The sequence below is a fragment of the Myxocyprinus asiaticus genome, chromosome 42 (genome assembly GCF_019703515.2).
Source record: "Myxocyprinus asiaticus isolate MX2 ecotype Aquarium Trade chromosome 42, UBuf_Myxa_2, whole genome shotgun sequence".
Classification (NCBI taxonomy): Eukaryota; Metazoa; Chordata; class Actinopteri; order Cypriniformes; family Catostomidae; genus Myxocyprinus; species Myxocyprinus asiaticus.
In genome coordinates this window covers 24,678,044-24,698,798 of record NC_059385.1, presented here as the reverse complement: position 1 = coordinate 24,698,798, position 20,755 = coordinate 24,678,044, and the positions used below count along the sequence as shown (strand labels likewise).

General features: G+C 39.5%; 2 protein-coding genes across 4 annotated transcripts in view; one reads left to right on the top strand and one right to left on the bottom strand.

Moving 5' to 3' along the window:
• LOC127432784 (14-3-3 protein gamma-like) overlaps positions 1 to 20,755 on the bottom strand; it is a 678,408-nt gene that overhangs the window by 22,790 nt on the left and 634,863 nt on the right. The window lies entirely within an intron of this gene.
• Positions 1 to 20,755, top strand: part of LOC127432739 (V-type proton ATPase 116 kDa subunit a 2-like) — a 38,022-nt gene that overhangs the window by 4,714 nt on the left and 12,553 nt on the right. For 2 of the 3 annotated variants that reach the window (XM_051684127.1, XM_051684126.1), the window contains 13 exons: positions 861 to 998; positions 2,575 to 2,672; positions 2,868 to 2,994; positions 4,989 to 5,071; positions 6,312 to 6,405; positions 6,592 to 6,804; positions 8,038 to 8,188; positions 8,644 to 8,783; positions 9,793 to 9,950; positions 14,045 to 14,135; positions 15,849 to 15,967; positions 17,927 to 18,137; positions 20,450 to 20,587. In XM_051684127.1, coding sequence (XP_051540087.1) covers positions 861 to 998; positions 2,575 to 2,672; positions 2,868 to 2,994; positions 4,989 to 5,071; positions 6,312 to 6,405; positions 6,592 to 6,804; positions 8,038 to 8,188; positions 8,644 to 8,783; positions 9,793 to 9,950; positions 14,045 to 14,135; positions 15,849 to 15,967; positions 17,927 to 18,137; positions 20,450 to 20,587 — 1,761 coding nt within the window. The remainder of the gene's footprint in view (positions 1 to 860; positions 999 to 2,574; positions 2,673 to 2,867; positions 2,995 to 4,988; positions 5,072 to 6,311; positions 6,406 to 6,591; positions 6,805 to 8,037; positions 8,189 to 8,643; positions 8,784 to 9,792; positions 9,951 to 14,044; positions 14,136 to 15,848; positions 15,968 to 17,926; positions 18,138 to 20,449; positions 20,588 to 20,755) is intronic. The other variant, XM_051684128.1, reaches the window with a different exon arrangement.

The following is a 20,755-nucleotide window of genomic DNA, read 5'->3' as shown; positions in this document are numbered from 1 at the left end:
GTCTAAATTTGAATCATTTTTAAAAATCCTTTTCTGGTATGATTACAAACGACTGGAAAAGTCATGGAAAAGTAATGGAAATTTGTGAAAAACTATGGGAACCCTGAAGTAACCACCTAGCAACTAAGCAGAACAATCTAGCAACTGCTTACCAATGTACAACACCCTAGCATATGGCGGCGAGTTTTACACCTGAAATACCACTCACATTTTCTTTAGAAAATTTAAAAATCTAGTTTGCTGATTTAACATTACCCCAAGGGACCTAATTTTTTTCAATTAAACTCCACAAAACAGTTGCTAATTGAAAGTGATTGCTAATTTAACACCATATAATTAAAGTTGTTTGTATATAAAAGGTTATTTAAGATTATAGCCCTCTAAAACAGAGGGAAATTCTCTCCCTTGCAGTTTTATTCAATTACTGTGGGTATATTTTTGGTGCAATGGCCTTATGAACAGTGGTTTGGGATAATGGATTGTATATGGGAGCTCCAGGCATCGGCTTCAAGACCCAGTGCTGGGTAATTGACCATGTCAAGTTGCCTGAAGTGATTGATTGTTGCACAATGAAATTAAGCAGAGAAGTAGTGCTTAATGTGAATGAGGAGAATTGATTGTGCGTGGCACATTCATCATGTGTGGCTTTCTGGTGTGCGTTTTGCAGTAATATCCCATAACGGTACACTTTTGTCACAGCCTATTTAGTATGTTAAGTGTTGTTTAGCCTAATTATACAGTATGATGAGTGAGCTGGGATTTTTTTGATTGGTCTGTGTCTCATTTGGAGACATTTGTGTTAGTTGTTTATAAATATTGAATGTGCAATTATGATATGTTTTAACCTTCTCTGTCATCAGGAGCAGCTGCAGAGGCTGGAGGTGGAGCTCAGCGAGGTCACCAAGAATAAAGAAAAACTCCAGCGGAATCTGCTTGAGCTGACGGAGTACACACACATGCTGAGAATCACACACACCTTCATGCACAGCCGCTCCAGGGTGGGTCCCTCATCTGTTTAAAGACCCCATGAAATCAAAATGAGAGTTTTGTTAGCTTTGAGGTCATCCATATTCTAGTGTACTCCTACAAATTGACTAAATTAACTTCATATTTCAAAGCTCATATGCACATTTAAAATGATCAGTCTTTCTCTTCTTTGAAAATGGACCAAAAATATTGATGATGACTCTTGCTCTACAGATTTTTGTCCAATCAAATGCTCTCAAATGAGAATGCGAATGAGAATGACCCTCCCACTAATACTACCTGGAATGTATCTGAGGCCTATACACTATTAAAGAATCTAAACTATCTATTTAGGGGTTTTACATGTTGGTTAAAGGGATAGTTCAGGGGGTTTTGGGTAGCTCAGCGAGTATTGATGCTGACTATCACCCCTGGAGTCACGAGTTCGAATCCGGGGTGTGCTGAGTGACTCCAGCCAGGTCTCCTAAGCAACCAAATTGGCCCGGTTGCTAGGGAGGGTAGAGTCACATGGAGTATCCTCCTCGTGGTCACAATTAGTGGTTCTTGCTCTCAATAGGGCACGTGGTGAGTTGTGCGTGGACCGCGGAGAGTAGCATGAGCTTCCACATGCTGTGAGTCTCCGCTGTGTCATGCACAACAAGCCACGTAATAAGATGCACAGATTGACAGTCTCAGAAGCAGAGGCAACTGAGACTTGTCCTCCGCCACCCGGATTGAGGTGAGTAACCGCACCACCATGAGGACCTACTAAGTAGTGGGAATTGGACATTCCAAATTGGGAGAAAAGGGGATAAAAAGGAAAAAAAAGGGATAGTTCACCCAAAAACGAAAATTCTCTCATCATTTACTCACTGTTATGCCATCCCAGATGTGTGACTTTCTTCCGCAGAACACAAAGATTTTTAGAAGAATATTTCAGCTCTGTAGGTCCATACAATGCAAGTGAATGGTTGCCAGAACTTTGAAGCTCCAAAAAGCACACAAAGGCAGCATAAAATTAATCCATAAGACTCCAATGGTTTAATCCATGTCTTCTGAAGCTATATGATACTGTAGGTGTGGGTGAGAATTAGACCAAAATGAAACTACTTCTTTACTGTACATCTTGCCATTGCAGTCTCTAGGCATGATCATGATTTCAAGCTCAATTACACTTCCTAGTGCTTGACGCATGTGCAGAGTGCTAGTTGGCACTAGGAAGTGTTATCGAACTTGAAATCAAGATCGCCAAGGAGACTTCTGATGTCAAGTTTTATAGTGAAAAAGGAGTAAGATTTTGGTCAGTTCTCACCCAAAACCGATTAGATTGCTTCATAAGACATGGATTGAACCACTGGAGTCTTGTGAATTACTTTTATGCTGCTTTTATGTGCTTTTTGGAGCTTCAAAGTTTTGGTACCCATTCACTTGCGTTGTGAGGATCTACAGAGCTGAGATAATGTTTATAAACATTTTTGTGTTAAGCAGAAAAAAGAAAGTCATAAACATCTGGGATGGCATGGGGATGAGTAAGTGATGAGAGAATTTGTATTTTTAGGTGAACTATTCCTTTAAATCTTGATTGAATGTGTGAATATGTGTGTTCAGCATGAAGCTCTGGGGCCTCAGTATGAGGAGTTCCCCTCTCTGGAGACTGAATCAGTGACAGGCTGCACCAGTATGCAGAGACTGGGCGCCAAACTTGGGTGAGTCACAAAGGGAGATTCACTCATTGTAGCACACACTTTTTCACGACCTCTAAATGTTTTAAACAGATCATTTGTGTCTCTATGACAAAAGATGTGCACCTCAGTTGTGTTTCACACGCACTTAGTTATGCCATAAGTGACACAGGTTGGTGTGGGACAGTGTGTCTGATGTTGTGTATATGTGTGCTACAGGTTTATCTCAGGGTTGATTCAGCGGGTGAAGGTGGAGGCGTTTGAGCGGATGCTCTGGCGGGTCTGTAAAGGTTTCACTATCCTCAGTTATGCAGAGGTGGACGAGAGCCTGGCAGATCTCGACACAGTATGTAAATTATAATAATATTTCCTTACATTTATATAGTGCTTTTCAAGGCACTCAAAGCACTTTACATCATAGCTGGGCAATCTCCTCAACCACCACGAAATTGTGCATTTACCAAGTGTAAGCTAGAACTATCTTTATAAAAAGTTATTTTGGATGACTATGTTTATCTTCAAATGATATGGTTTAAATGAATAGATCAGTCAAAATTGAAAATTCTGTCATTATTTACCCACATATTGTTCCAAACCTGTATGTTGTTATTTTTGTGATGAAATGCAAATTAGAAATTTGTGAATAATTACTATGCAACTTTTCTTTTTTTTTTTCTTTTTTTTTTTGCGTGTATTATTTATTTATTTGATTAACCACTAGAAACTGCCCTGCCCACGGTAGCTATGGTATGCGGGTCTGGGTCGCGCTGGGGGGGTCCCTGGGGGTGGACAGCATGGGTGGGGAAAGCCAAGTCATTGTTTCCCTCTTTTTAATTACAAACAACATCAACGTGACTAGACTGTTAACTCCCTAATAAACAGGCTCCCTCCTCAGGGTTTGGGGCTGTTTTGGAAGGGATCATGCAATGGGTCATCTCTCTCCTGGCAGGGTTTGGTGTTGACTCAGGACTGCATAACACCAGTCTCAGTTACCAAAATAAATTAAAACCATGCATGGTAAATAATAAAACAGAGAAATGGTTCAATTTAATAACCATAAAATAACAATACTGCTGTCTTGGCTGACCTTCCCCTGCTGAGCTGCTCTGGGACCCCCTGATGGTGACCTGATCTCGTACTGCTCTGGTGCTAGTGGCTTGGGGCAGACACATGGACATGCTGCCAGTGCTCTCCTAGCACCCTCCCTGTTGCTATACATAGGCCTTATATTTATATATATATATATATATATATATATATATATATATATATATATCTACCTACCTTATATATATATATATATATATATATATTTTTATCTATCTCCCATCCCTATATATATATATATATAATATAGTTCTAGATTGAATAGAGTTGTACATACCCATACAACACACCCTCACACACACCATACACAATCATGTAAAACCACCTGTATATTCTACTGTTATTTTGTAAATGTTCTGTATCCTTGGCTTTGTATCCATGTCTTGTTCTATTATGTGTCTTGTCCTATGTAAAAATAAAAATAAAATAATATTAAAAAAAAGACAGACGCTAAAAAAATTAAAATAAATAATTATAACGCAACTCTTGCCATACAAGGACAGTTCATAGTGACCACATTTGCAAAGTTACAAAAAGGACAAAAAGCACCATAAAAGTAGTCTTCTGAAGACACGCGATTCATTTTGTGTGAGGAACCGGCTGGAATTTAAGTCATTATTGACTGATAATCTTCACAATTTGCCAGAAATCGTGGTTATCCGTGTTGGTGTCCAGATTTAAAAATGGTGTGTCAACATCAAAATAGAATTGCTTCTTGCTTTAGTGTTAATTGCACTTAACACACCATTTTTGAATTCTGGACATGAATGCTGGGTAAATGCAAGCTTCAGCCGTGGGGAAGATTATCAGTGAATAACGACTTCAATCGGTCCCTCACACAGAAGGCATTGTATGTCTTCAGAAGACTTGGAATATAGTGTACAAGCCATACAGACTACTTTTATGGTGCTTTTTGTCCTTTCTGGAGCTTGACAGACTTTGAAAGAGTTGTGTGAATATTCGTCAACATTCTACTTTTGTGTTTCTTGGAAAAGCATAACAGCATGCAGGTTTGAAACAACATGAGGGTGAGTAAGTACTGATAGAATTTTAATTTTTGGATGAACTATTCCTTCAACAGCTACATGGTGCAAAATGTGCCTCTGTGTTTCATTCACCGTTTCAGATAGTGTGTTAATAATATCCGTCTGCTGCAGCTAGAGCGTGATAAGATATTCTGAGTGATGATGCAGTTTGTTTACAGATATTCTGTCTTGTGTTTATGTGCTTCAGGGTGAAATAAATAAGAATATAGTGTTCCTTATCTCCTTCTGGGGTGACCAGATTGGACAGAAGGTTCAGAAAATTTGTGACTGGTGAGTTTTTGTAAAAAGTGAAGGCTGAAGGTATTTTTTATAATCTTACATTAGACTCTTAAACATAAAAGTACCAAAAACTTTGGCCATGGTACCATGGTAATACCATGTTTTTTGACATGTATCATGGTACTGCAGTACCATGGTTTTCTTTAACGTAGATTACCATATAAATGCCATGGTACATGAATATAACGAAAATGTGCCCTAGCTCTTCTTTGCTGTATTCATGAGTGAAGTAGCGATAATCGATTTGTGTGAACGAATCTGTCTTTTGAACCAGATCTTTTCAATGAATCAGAAATGAACAAATCAATCTTTTGAGCCAGATCTTTTCAATGAATCAGAAATGAACAAATCAATCTTTTGAGCCAGATCTTTTCAGTGAATCAGAAAAAAACAGTCTAAATGATTTGAGGAATAGACTAAACTTGGTTAGTTTCTATTCACTGAAAATCTTGACATTCGCACTAGCTCTTCTTTGGCGCAATCATAAGCGAAATACCGTTTCCTGATTTGTAAACTAAGCATTTTTTTAAGTTGGATCTTTACACTGAATCACTTGATTCAGTTTACAAAACTAGTGTGAATGATTCACGTCAATAAAGTCTCCATTTCCCAAAAATCTTGACATCCACCCTAGCTCTTCTTTGACATGTTCATGAGCAAAGAAGCAATGTCCTAGATATTTTTTATGATTTGGGGAATAAAAATGCTCTAAATGATTTGACGAATAAACTGTCATTTATTAGTCACTATTCACTGAAAATCTTGACATTCGCCTTAGCTCTTCTTTGGCGCATTTATGAACAAAGGCCTATTTAGCCAAAATGTCCTATTTGTGAAGGAATCATTCTTTCACATCGAATATTTACAATGACTCGTTTGATCCAGTTCACAAAGCCAGTGTGAATGATCCATGTGAATAAAGTCGCTATTCATTGAAAATCTTGACATTCACCCTTGCTCTTCTTTGGTGGATTCATGAGCAAAGTAGCAATGTCCTATTTGTGAACTAATCAATCTTTGATTCAAATCTTTTCAACAAATCAGTTGATCCAGTTCACAAAACAATGAAAAACATATGGCAAATATCAAAGTACCATATTATTATGATACCACTATGATACAGCCACAGTGCTTTTTGTAAGGGTAGGTCTTTGTTTTATATACTTTTGTAGCGATAATACACAATATTTATTTGTAATTTCTAATCTTTTGGCTTAATTGTGTACACTAGTTACCATTGTCATCTCTACCCTTATCCTGAGACGGACGAAGAAAGGGCAGATGTGATGGACAATCTAAGGACACGTATCCAAGACTTACAAAACGTATGTCTTCTCCTTTTTCAAGTACCATTCAGTGCCTCCTGGGAGGATTACATTATTTGACGTTGCTATTGCTTTGTCCTCTGTGAAACAGTGCTGATGATATCTTAGCCACCAGAGGATTTATGCAATTGTATTCTCCTGTAATGTCATAATTAATATGTTAATGAAGCGATCTTTGCGCATTAGGTTTTGCACCGTACGGAGGATTACTTGAAGCAGGTCCTGCATAAGGCGTCTGAGTCAGTGCACTCCTGGGTGCTCCAAGTGAAGAAGATGAAAGCAATCTATCACATACTCAACCTCTGCAGCTTTGATGTCACTAACAAGTGTCTGATCGCTGAAGTGTGGTGTCCGGTCAGTGACCTGGCGAACCTGAGGAGGGCGCTAGAGGAGGGCTCGGTGAGTGGAACACTTAACAGAGTTTGATTAAAAGAATAGTTCACCCAAAAAGGAAAATTCTGTCATTATTTACTCTGATGTTATGTTGTTCCAAACCTGTATGACTTTCTTTATACTGTGCAACACAAAAGAGGATTTTTTTTAAAATAATATCCTGCCTGTATTTTCTATATAATTAAGGCAGTAACGGTGTTAAACACTATACAGACCACACAATTGCGTGGGGCCCTGTACATCAAGGCAGGGTGGGGGTGGAGGGGCTGAGCAGAACGCTCAAGGGGTAACGCATTGTTTTGTGTTCTCGTGCTGGTTCAGTAGCAGTTCACATGCATTGTGAAGGTAAAGTGCTCCAGGTGCACTCTTTCGTGCAATTCAAAACATTTGATGCTCCTTAAAGTTATTGTACAAATCTAAAAACAAAATCAGATTTTTCAGACATGTCAGAGGTGACAGCGTTTAACCAGATTTGTAATGAGGAACACTGCAAACTGTCAAATATAATTTGAAACTGCAGTGCATTATCATTGTTTTGTCAAAATAAAAGCTCCAGGTGAAGGTGAAGCAAACACGACATGAAATGCTCAAGGGGTGACGCATTGTTCTGTTCACACACTGGATGCGCTGTTTTCAGTTGTCTCGGAGCAGTTCACGTGCATTGTGAAGGCAAAGAAAGGGGACCCCCGGCTCGACGGTTGCTTGGGGGCTCGGAAATCGTAACCCCACCCCTGAATAAAGATGAATGGGGTTCTGTCAAGCTCCAAAACTATATAATTTGCACCATGAAAATATCATAAAAATTATTATTATCATTCCTCACACAAAACTGTTATATGGCTTCAGAAAACTTGGAATGTAGTGTGTAAGTCTAACCCTTTTATGATACTTTAATGGTGCATTTTTTGTCATTTTGGAGCTTGACAGCCCTAGTACTCATTCACCTCATTATATGGAAATGAGCAGCCAGGAAATTCTAAAGATATTAACTTTTTGTGTTCTACAGAAGCAAGACAGTATTATGGGGTTTGGAACAACATGAGGGTGAGTAAATGATGATAGAATTTCATTTTGGGTTGAACTGTCCTTTAAGGTGTAATAATTTACCCTACCTAATGGCATACAAGACAAGACATTCTTGCTGTAATATGCTGTCGGGACAATTATGTGACTCAGTAGCAGTCTGAGGAGGTGGGAGATAAGTACCTTAATAGCAGCCTTTATTCACTTTCCTGATAGAGAAAAGGTGACGCCACGGTCCCATCCTTCGTTAACCGTATCCCGAGCAGTGACACTCCACCGACCCTTTTAAGGAGCAACAAGTTTACCTCAGGCTTCCAGAGTATAGTGGAGGCTTATGGAGTAGGAGACTATAGAGAAGCCAGCCCAGGTAAGTAACTGTTAAAAATTATGTCTAACATGTGATTGAAAAAAGTCTTGCATCAAAGTATTAAAGACGAAAGAGTATTCACAACACATTTAACATCCGCATATTTTCAAGAATTCAGCAGGAAGTAATGTGATTTTATCCATTGGGATTCGATTGTCTACAGAAAAGTTGTTTTAGAGATGGAGCATGTTCTCTCATTTCTAAACATTTCTTAAGAATAACATAGACTGATGAAACATGAAAAATAAAACCAGGAATGTGTATTAAAGAATAGTTTACCCAGAAATGAAAATTGGGGTGAATAACAGCATAGGGGTTTGGACCGACATGAGGGTGGGTAAATAATGAACTATCCCTTTAAGAAAGTAAAGAGGGTCTACTGTATTTTGATTTCATTGTTGTCTTTAAAAGATTATTATGGGAACTTTTGACATTTTTGTTTCATTCTCGCACAGCTCCTTATACCATAATCACCTTTCCCTTCCTGTTTGCGGTGATGTTTGGAGATCTTGGTCATGGTTCAGTCATGGCACTCTTTGCTCTGTGGATGGTGTTGACTGAGAAGGACCACACACGCAGACGACCAGGAAATGAGGTCAGAGCTGAAGACTGCAAAAGCTTTTTTTTCTAACTCTTATTTTTGTCTTGTTTTCCAGTAAATAATATCTAGAAGTGGGCATGGGTAGCTCAGTGGTAAAGACGCTGGCTATCACCCCTGGAGTTCGCTAGTTCACTAGTTTGAATCCCAGGGCGTGCTGAGTGACTCCAACCAGGTCTCCTAAGCAACCAAATTGGCCCGGTTGCTAGGGAGGGTACAGTCACATGAGGTAACCTCCTCGTGGTCACTATAATGTCGTTCGTTCTCGGTGGGGCGCATGGTGAGTTGAGCGTGGATGGCGTGAAGCTTCCACACGTGCTATGTCTCCGTGGCAACGTGCTCAACAAGCCACGTGATAAGATGCGCAGGTTGACGTCCCAGACGCAGAGGCAGCTGGGATTCGTCCTCCACCACCCGGATTGAGGCGAATCACTACGCAACCACGAGGACTTAAAAGCACGTTGGGAATTGGGCATTCCAAATTGGGAGAAAAAGGGGGAAAAAAATCACCCAAAAAATAAAAATAAAAAAAAATATCTAGAAAGATACATTTATTTGAGAAGCAATGTGACGCAAAATATTAAGTTGGTTTTTAAAGAAATCTTATAAAATTATTGTGAGGTTTATGCTCATAACAAGAAAAAACAATTGGCAGTGGGATAAGAAAGAAAATGAATTCAACAAAGTAAACATTTATTTTTCTTACCCCATAGGTAAATAGCTTTTTCTTGTTTTAAGCATATACTAACTTTTGTTTGATGTCTCTGACAAAAAGCCTTCATAGCCATCGTCATTTTGCTTCTCAAGTAAATCTATCTTGTCTGAAGGATAGTTTTACTGGAAAACAAGACAAAAATACAGAGTATGCATTATTTATTTTTTACAGTGAAATACATTCAGACCAGTTCAATAACTGTATTGAATAATAGTTCAGAATTCAGCTGTGAATTGTATTTTACAAGTACACTTTGTCTTATTTGGTTCTTCTCTGCATCATTCTACTCAGATCTGGAGGATGTTTTTTGATGGGCGCTACATCATACTGATGATGGGACTGTTCTCCATATACACGGGACTCATTTACAATGATTGTTTCTCTAAATCCCTTAACATCTTTGGCTCGGCCTGGAGTGTCAAGGCCATGTTCACAGAACAGCAGTGGTCGTAAGACACACAAATAAATCTAATATAGATTTATAAGGAATGTAATCAATATTTTATAACAGTAGTTCTTAACTGTTTGGTCGCAGGTCTGTTCTGGACCATAATTAATATATAATCAAGCATTTTAAAGAAATAGTTCACCCAAAAATGAAAATTCTCTCATCATTTACTCACCATCATGACATCCCAGGTGTGTATGACTTTCTTTCTTCAGCAGAACACAAAGATTTATCTCAGCTCTGTAGGTCCATACAATGCAAGTGAATGGTGACCAAAACTTTGAATCTCAAAAAGCACATAAAAGCAGCATAAAAGTAATCCATACGACTCCATTGGTTTAATCCATGTCTTCTGAAGTGTCAGATACTATCAGATTTGGGTGAGAACAGACCAAAATATAACTCCTTTTTCACTGTACATCTTGCCATTGCAGTCTCTAGGCACAATCACGATTTCAAGCTCGATTACACTTCCTGGTGCTTGATGCATGTGCAGAGTGCTAGATGGTGCTAGGAAGTGTAATTGAGATTGAAATAATGATTGGCCAACATCGTTGATGTTAAGAATTATAGTGAAAAATGAGTTTAATTTTGGTCTGTTCTCACCCAAATCTGATTGGATCATTTCGGTAGACATGGATTAAACCACTGGAGTCTTTTATGCTGCCTTTATGTGCTTTTGTTAGATTAGAGTGGCAAAAAGAAGCTACTCTGAGAAGCTGAAAAACAAGTTTTCAGCTAACAACCCTGCATCAGTGTGGAGAGGCCTGAAAGACATTACTCACTACAAGACACCATCCACCAACACTGTAGGGATTCAACAAATGGCTGACGACCTGAATGTGTTTTACTGTACATTTGAAAAGCCCAGTCTCACACCCCACACCCGTTCTAACCTTCACTTCACATGAACATCAACACCTCCTGCAACCACCCTCCTCCCCCATCCTGCTACTCAACCTACACTTGATGACCGGATGTGTGCCGGGTCTTCCGGAAACAAAAGACAAGGTAAGCACAGGGCCCAGACTGTGTTTCACCCACTTGTCAAAAATCCTGTGCTGACCAGCTGGCCTCCATCTTCACACAGATATTAAACAGATCACTGGAGCAGTGTGAAGTTCCCTGCTGCTTCAAATGCTCCACCATCATCCCTGTCCCAAAGAAACCCAAAATCACAGCACTTAATGACTACAGACTCGTCGCTCTGATGTCTGTGGTCATGAAGTCATTTGAGAGACTGGTGTTGACCCACCTGAAGGACATCACTGGATCGAGTAAACAGGTCTGTGGATGATGCAGTCAACATGGCATTGCATCATATCCTGCAACATCTGGACAGACCAGGGACATATGCATGAATCTTTTTTGCGGACTTAATTTCGGCTTTCAACACCATCATCCCAGCTATTCTCCGGACTAAATTAAACCAACTCTCTGTTCCCACCTCTGTCTGTCAGTGGATCACCGGCTTTCTGACAGATAGGCAGCAGTTAGTGAGACTGGGGAAATTCACTTCCAGCACCTGTACAATCAGCACTGGTGCCCCCCAGGCATGTATGCTCTCCCCACGACACTTCTCCCTGTACACAAACGACTGCACTGCCAAGGACCCCTCTGTCAAGCTCCTGAAGTTTGCAGACGACACCACTGTCATCGGCCTCATTAAGGATGACAATGAGACTGCATACAGAAGGAAGTTTGAACAGCTGGCTGTCTGGTGCAGTCAAAACAACCTGGTGCTGAACACGCTCAAAACAGTGGAGATGATAGTGTACTTTAGGAGAAATACCCCAACATTGACTCCGCTCACCATTCTGAACAGCACTGTGGCACCAGTGGAGTCATTCAGGTTCCTGGGCACTACCATCTCACAGGACCTGAAGTGGGAGACCCACACTGACTCCACTGTGGAAAAAGGCCCAGCAGAGGTTGTACTTCCTTTGCCAGTTTTGCAACAATTACATGCAATGCACAGCTTAGTCTATTTATATTTATCCAATATATCCAAACAATTGTAAACACAACACAAGTTTTATCAATAGTACCCTTTTATTCAATAGTTTGTGCAACCTCCCTTTGCCAAGATAACAGCTCTGAGTCTTCTCATAATGCATAATGATGTTGGAGAACACATGGCAAGGGATCTGAGACCATTCCTTCACACATAATCTCTACAGATCCTTCAAATTCTAAAGTCCACATGGTGGATTCTCCTCTTCAGTTCACCCCACAGGTTTTCTATGGGGTTCAGGTCATGAGACTGGGATGGCCATGGCAGATCCGTGATTTTGTGACAGTGAACCATTTTTGTGTTGATTTTGATGTGTGTTTTGGATCATTGTCTTGCTAGAAGATCTAACCACAGGCAGTCAGGTTTTGATTTTTTATCTGTTGGTATTTGATAGAGCCCATGATGCCATGTATCCGAAAAAGATGTCCAGGATGTTTGGCATAAAAACTGCCCCACAACGTTATAGATCCACCACCATATTTAACCATGGCCATGAAGTACTTTTCAATATGGCTACCTCTCTGTGTGCTCCAAACCCATCTCTGGTGTTCTCCCAATTCTCCAGCTGTGATGCTTGGAGAATTTTTGGCTACTCGAACCATCGTCCTCACCGTGCTTGGAGACAATATAGACGCGCGTCCTCTTCCAGGTCGATTCTTAAGATCTCCAGTTGATTGGAACTTCTTAATTATTGCCCTGATGGTGGAAATTGGTATTTTCAATGCTTTAGCTATTTTCTTATAGTCATTTTCCATTTTGTGAAGCTTAGCAACCTTTTGCCGCACATCATAACTTTATTCTTTGGTCTTACCCATTGTGATAGATGACTAAGGGAATTTGGCTTGTGTGTTACTTCTTATTTATACCCCTCTGAATCAGGAAGTTACGGCTGAACAGTTTCATGTTCCTAGTCACCCAGGTGTACTAAAAAATGTAAAATATGAATGGGAATTTACTTCAGATATATTTTACTCATAAGAATTTCTAGGGGTGCCAATAATTGTGCCACACATATTTGACAAAAATGTTTGTTTTTTGATAAAATTTGTGTTGTGTTTGCAATTATTTGATATCCATTAAAGGATATATTTTTGTGAACATTTTGAATGAAAGATCAAAAGGATAAACAAAGACTTTTCGGAGCCTTCTATGCTCATATTTACCAAGGGTGCCAATAAATTTGGCCACCACTGTGTGTGTGTGTGTGTGTGTGTGTGTGTGTGTGTGTGTGTGTGTGTGTGTGTGTGTGTGTATATATATGTATATATATATATTAGTCTTATTGTGTATTTCTATATATACTTCTATTTTCTATTTGCTTTTTATTTTTATTCTATTCTTTTTTTTTTTTCTTTTTTTTTTTATTATTATTATTATCTCTGTTTTGTATTGTTTGTGCACTGGGAGCTTCTGTCACCAAGACAAATTCCTTGTGTGTGTAAACATACTTGGCAATAAAACTCATTCTATTTCTGATTTTTGGAGCTTCAAAGTTCAGGCCACCATTCACTTGCATTGTATGGACCTACAGAGCTTAAATATTCTTCTAAAAATCTTAATTTGTGTTCTGCAGAAGAAAGAAACTCATACACATTTGGGATGGCATGAGGGTGAGTAAATGATGAAAGAATTTTCATTTTTGGGGGTTCTATTCCTTTAAGAAAGCAAAAATAAACTGGATCTCATATAATGAAGAAAATGCTTCTCATATCTTTGGTTGTTGATGTCAAAGGCTGTGTGTCCAATCAAAACAAATTTAGGTCACTTGGTAGAAGCTAGACATATAGACAAATAAGCCAAATTAGACATATGACAAAACTATACTGTATAAAGCATTAGAAAATAGGACCCAGACTACATTAAATACGGGTTAAGTTTGGTACTATTGTGTTGAGTCGTCATTTCATGTCCAATGTCAAATCTGAGTCCTGAAGCAAAATCAGTTAAGAACCACTGATTTATAAAATGTGGCAGAATAATGTGGCTATAGCATAGTTTTCTCACTTTTTCCTTGTATTTCCTTTCAAAGTTGTATAATTATGGTACTACAAATGATTTTGGCCCGCTTTACTTTGTCCCAGAAATGAAACTCTTCAAACTAACGCCTTACTCAGCTTAGATCCCAACGTTTCTGGAGTTTTTTCTGGACCGTATCCACTAGGCATCGATCCAGTGAGTTCACGCACTCACTCAAGATTTACAGGTGCATCTCAATAAATTAGAATGTCGTGGAAAAGTTCATTTATTTCAGTAATTCAACTCAAATTGTGACACTCGTGTATTAAATAAATTCAATGCACACAGACTGAAGTAGTTTAAGTCTTTGGTTCTTTTAATTGTGATGATTTTGGCTCACATTTAACAAAAACCCACCAATTCACTCTCAAAAAATTAGAATATGGTGACATGCCAATAAGCTAATCAACTCAAAACACCTGCAAAGGTTTCCTGAGCCTTCAAAATGGTCTCTCAGTTTGGTTCACTAGGCAACACAATCATGGGGAAGACTGCTGATCTGACAGTTGTCCAGAAGACAATCATTGACACCCTTCACAAGGAGGGTAAGCCACAAACATTCATTGCCAAAGAAGCTGGCTGTTCAAAGAGTGCTGTATCCAAGCATGTTAACAGAAAGTTGAGTGGAAGGAAAAAGTGTGGAAGAAAAAGATGCACAACCAACCGAGAGAACCGCAGCCTTATGATTGTCAAGCAAAATCGATTCAAGAATCTGGGTGAACTTCACAAGAAATGGACTGAGGCTGGGGTCAAGGCATCAAGAGCCACCACACACAGACGTGTCAAGGAATTTGGCTACAGTTGTCGTATTCCTCTTGTTAAGCCACTCCTGAACCACAGACAACGTCAGAGGCGTCTTACCTGGGCTAAGGAGAAGAAGAACTGGACTGTTGCCCAGTGTTCCAAAGTCCTCTTTTCAGATGAGAGCAAGTTCTGTATTTCATTTGGAAACCAAGGTCCTAGAGTCTGGAGGAAGGGTGGAGAAGCTCATAGCCCAAGTTGCTTGAAGTCCAGTGTTAAGTTTCCTCAGTCTGTGATGATTTGGGGTGCAATGTCATCTGCTGGTGTTGGTCCATTGTGTTTTTTGAAAACCAAAGTCACTGCACCCGTTTACCAAGAAATTTTGGAGCACTTCAGGCTTCCTTCTGCTGACCAGCTTTTTAAAGATGCTGATTTCATTTTCCAGCAGGATTTGGCACCTGCCCACACTGCCAAAAGCACCAAAAGTTGGTTAAATGACCACGGTGTTGGTGTGCTTGACTGGCCAGCAAACTCACCAGACCTGAACCCCATAGAGAATCTATGGGGTATTGTCAAGAGGAAAATGAGAAACAAGAGACCAAAAAATGCAGATGAGCTGAAGGCCACTGTCAAAGAAACCTGGGCTTCCATACCACCTCAGCAGTGCCACAAACTGATCACCTCCATGCCACGCTGAATTGAGGCAGTAATTAAAGCAAAAGGAGCCCCTACCAAGTATTGAGTACATATACAGTAAATGAACATACTTTCCAGAAGGCCAACAATTCACTAAAAATGTTTTTTTTTATTGGTCTTATGATGTATTCTAATTTTTTGAGATAGTGAATTGGTGGGTTTTTGTTAAATGTGAGCCAAAATCATCACAATTAAAAGAACCAAAGACTTAAACTACTTCAGTCTGTGTGCACTGAATTTATTTAATACACGAGTTTCACAATTTGAGTTGAATTACTGAAGTAAATGAACTTTTCCACGACATTCTAATTTATTGAGATGCACCTGTATAAAGCACACTTCTTTGGATGGCAGCTACATCCTGAAAAAAAAGACATTAAGGCTCAGTGTAATTTACAGAGCTCTAATTAGTTATGGTTTATTGGCCTGTAGATCTGGAACATGGCCGTGAATCGCCTGACCTTCCTCAACTCCTACAAAATGAAGATGTCTGTGATCATTGGAGTCATTCACATGAGCTTTGGGGTGGTGCTCAGTGTCTTCAACCACTTGTGAGTGAGCTCTTGTTGTATTGCTGTTATAAGTATTTGTACTTGATGTTTTTGTAGTTTTCGATAAATGCTGAAAAGTGGGGGGCCTTTAATAAACTTTATCAGCCTGGCTCATGAATATTAATTAGGTATTGTAATGCGCACAACCCAAACATTATTCACCAAAAATCTGCATGTATTATTTGAACTTGCCGCATCAGTTTCAAGACACATGAAAACTATTGACATTTGCCGTCGATGCCTTTAAACCTGGTGCGGTTTTCAGTTAATAACGATTTAAGTTTCGTTCTGACTCTGAAATACATACACTGGTGGCCAAAAGTTTGGAATAATATACAGATTTTGCTCTTATGGAAAGAAATTGGTACTTTTCACCAAAGTGGCATTCAACTGATCACAATGTATAGTCAGGACATTAATAACATGAAAAATTACTATTACAATTTGAAAAAAAACTTTCAGATCTTTACTTAAACTACTTCAAAGAGTTCTAATAAAAAATCCTCCACATGCAGCAATGACAGCTTTGCAGATCTTTGGCATTCTAGCTGTCAGTTTGTCCAGATACTCAGGTGACATTTCACCCCACACTTCCTGTAGCACTTGCCATAGATGTGGCTGTCTTGTCTGGCACTTCTCACGCACCTTACAGTCTAGCTGATACCACAAAAGCTCGATGGGATTAAGATCCATGTAGCAGAAGTTCGTATTTGGGTCAAAAGTAGGAAGCGGGAAACGGCGATTCCAACTCAGGAATGTCAATTTTATTAACAGAAAATAAACACGTTCGCTTAAAGTGCAACGGTGAAGCTTCAATTCAAACACACAGACACAACTTCTCAGCCGGGCTGTCTCTCTCTTTCGGTGGACTGGGCCGTCTTTTATCTCCCCCGACTCTCACTGTGAACATGGAAATGGTAATTAGTCACAATTCATCTCAGGTGGATGTCCTTACCGCTGTCCCTCTCCCCAGATGGGCGCTTGACCACACCCTCACCTCCACAATCCATAACACTGTTTTCCAATTATCTGTTGTCCAATGTCTGTTGCCCACTCTAACCTTTTCTTTTTGTTTTTCTGTTTCAAAAGTGGCTTTTTCTTTGCAATTCTTCCCATAAGGCCTGCACCCCTGAGCCTTCTCTTTACTGTTGTACATGAAACTGGTGTTGAGCGGGTAGAATTCAATGAAGCTGTCAGCTGAGGACATGTGAGGCGTCTGTTTCTCAAACCAGAGACTCTGATGTATTTATCCTCTTGTTTAGTTGTACATCTAGCCTTCCACATCTCTTTCTGTCCTTGTTAGAGCCAGTTGTCCTTTGTCTTTGAAGACTGTAGTCTACACCTTTGTATGAAATCTTAAGTTTTTTGGGCAATTTCGAGCATTGTATAGCCTTCATTCCACAAAACAATGATTGACTGACGAGTTTCTAGAGAAAGCTGTTTCTTTTTTGCCATTTTTGTCCTAATATTAACCTTAAGACATGCCAGTCTATTGCAAACTGTGGCAACTCAAAAACAAACACAAAGACAATGTTAAGCTTCATTTAACGAACCAAATAGCTTTCAACTGTGTTTGATATAATGGCAAGTGATTTTCTAGTACCAAATTAGCAATTTAGCATGATTACTCAAGGATAAGGTGTTGGAGTGATGGCTGCTGGAAATGGGGCCTGTCTAGATTTGATCAAAAATGACTTTTTTCAAATAGTGATGGTGCTGTTTTTTACATCAGTAATGTCCTGACTATACTTTGTGATCAGATGAATGCCACTTTGGTGAATTAAAGTACCAATTTCCTTCCGAAACAGCAAAATCTGTACATTATTCCAAACTTTTGGCCGCCAATGTATATTATGCAACATGTTAAGGCAGTTTTTCCAAACAGAATGCTGAAATACTTTTTATACCTGCTATATAAGCTTGTGCCTCTCTGCTCTTTTCCTCTCATTATATTTACAGGCATTTCAGACAGAAGTTTAAGATCTATCTTCTCTTTCTACCTGAGCTGCTCTTTTTGCTTTGTCTCTTTGGGTATTTGGTCTTCATGATCTTTTACAAATGGCTGGCGTTCTCAGCGCAAGACTCTCATCTGGCTCCAAGCATTCTCATCCACTTTATCGACATGTTCCTCATGCAGGAGAATGCCGCTACACCCCTGTACCCCAGGCAGGTGTGTGTGTGTGTGTGTGTGATTGTGGGTTTGTCTGGAAAAGTACAAATTTTTAAGTCAGTTGGTTGAATGAATGACAAGTTGACTAATTGAAAGTCAGCATAATAACCCTGATAGCACACGTACATCACCCAGATGTCTATTTTTGATTTGTGTGTTTACAAATAGGGTGTTTGCTCATCTGCAATATGTCTATGAAACTTTTCCTCTCTGATGTCAATAAGACATTCAGGAGATGTTTTTGAGACATACACGATTTAGAATGTTTGTAAATCCCACTACTTAGTAGGTCCTCCTGGTGGCGCGGTTACTCACCTCAATCCGGGTGGTGGAGGACAAGTCTCAGTTGCCTCTGCTTCTGAGACAGTCAATCCGTGCATCTTATCACGTGGTGCGTTGTTCATGACACCGTGGAGACTTTGCATGTGGAGGCTCATACTACTCTCCGCGATCCAAGCACGACTTACCGTGCACCCCATTTAGAGCAAGAACCACTAATCGCGACCACAAGGAGGTTACCCCATGTGACTCTACCCTCCCTATCAACTGGGCTAATTTGGTTGCTTCGGAGACCTGGCTGGAGTCACTCAGCACATCTTGGACCAATGTCAATACTCGCTGAGCTACCCAGGCCCCACGTCTAGCATATTTTTAAGATGGAAAAGGAATATTCTGGGTTCAATACAAGTTAAGTTCAATGGACAGCATTTGTGGCATAATATTGATTACCACAAAAAAAGTTAAAATTGAGGTTACAGTAAGGCACTATAATGGAAGTGAATGGGGCAAATATTTGGAGGGTTAAAAGGCAGACATATAAAGCTTATAACTTTATAAAAGCACTAACATTAGTTCTTATAAAACATGTGTAAAGTTGAATTTACACAGAAAATTTTAGTTAGCGATTATCACACTAAAATCATCTTAACATGCATATGGTTTAAGCCTTGTGACTATATTTTTGAAATGTTTCTTTTTTTAATGTTTACGTGTTGGCCCCCATTCACTTCTATTGTAAGTGCCTCACTGTAAACAGTCACTCTAAGCTTTGAGCATGCACATTTTTTTACGGACAACGCAATGAAAATTTCTTTGCATGAGCTAGTGTTTCTGACCTCCCGCATTCGGATGCTTTTGAATGGGAGTGAATGGAGCTCGACGTGTAGCTTGACCGCCCCATAACCCAGATTTTTTAGTGTTAATCACCATTATGCCACAAATGCTGTCGATTGAGCTTAACTTGTATTGAACCCGGAATATTCCTTCAAAATAACTTTTTAAAAAAGCGCCTTGAGACACCTACATTCTGTTCCATTCGTTGCACTGCGTCATGTTTTTGTTTTTTTTACCGCAAGAACCTGTTCGGTCTGAATGGCCCATTAGGCTGGTTTCAGATTTATTTTGCCATGTTTAAACTAGAGATAGAACAATAATCAATTTTACCGATATTTTTTTACCGATATTTACACTTTTCCACTTAATCAGTTATAGGTCCTTTTAATATCGTGTTTAACGATAAAGACTTTTCATTTTAAATATTAATTAAAGTGATAGTTCACCCAAAGCAGAAATAAAACAAGAATTAAAAAATCTGTTTTCTATGTTGGTTATTGGACACTTAAACACAGAAATAGTCAGTATTGTATTGGTCATTGAAAACCAAAATCTGTCTATCTTTAGTTTATGCCTCTCATCCACACTGGAACGGCATTTTCCTCCACTAAAAATGGAGACAGGCAGGTCCACCTGACCCCATTAAATACGTTCCTTAGTGGGCGTTTACATGAGACGCATACTTGCGTTCAGAAACAGTTGTGCCACGTCCACACCAATCTGTTTCAGTTTTAAACCTTCATTTTCAGTTTCCTAACGTCATCGTTTTCCAAAGGTTATGGAGAGCGTTTCCAAAAGTCTCCATTTTCAGCAGAGGAAAAAGCCATTCCAGTGTGGATGAGAGGCATAAACATTCCAGTGTGGATCAGCAAAATTGATGTGTTAGTTTGGACGTGGCCTTCGAGAGTGCGCTGCTAAATGGATTGAAAACAGTGTGATAAGCAAAGCAATGGCCAAAGACCAAAGATCTGATTCTGAATATGTATGACTGAATGTGTAATGAGTATGGTTGTAATGTGTTTGACTCATTAGCACATGAGTTCCATCCAAAATTTGCAGAGGTGGAGGTTCACCAGGACCAGAGTTGGGAAACACTGGATTAGTCAACCATCATGACCCATTCCTAGTCGGTGCAGATATGTGTGAGAACATGGTTCAGTCTACCTGATATCTGTGTCTGTGTGTTAATCCTGTAACAGATGGGGCTGCAGGTGTTTTTGGTGGTGGTGGCCCTGCTGTCGGTTCCAGTGTTGTTGCTGGGGAAACCTCTTTACCTCTACTGGCTGAATCGTGGAGGGAAGAGCCTGGGGGTCCACAGGGTGTGTCTGTGTTTTTGTGTATGTACTGTATGTTTATCTGATGTCATGATATTAGATGTTAGACTGCGTATTTGGTCCTACTAGTTCATCAGCCAGACGAATCTTACAAAACCTTTCAAGAACATGTCTGGTTCATTTTTAGAGGCGGACCAATAGTGGATTTTGCCGATACCGATAACTGAGATG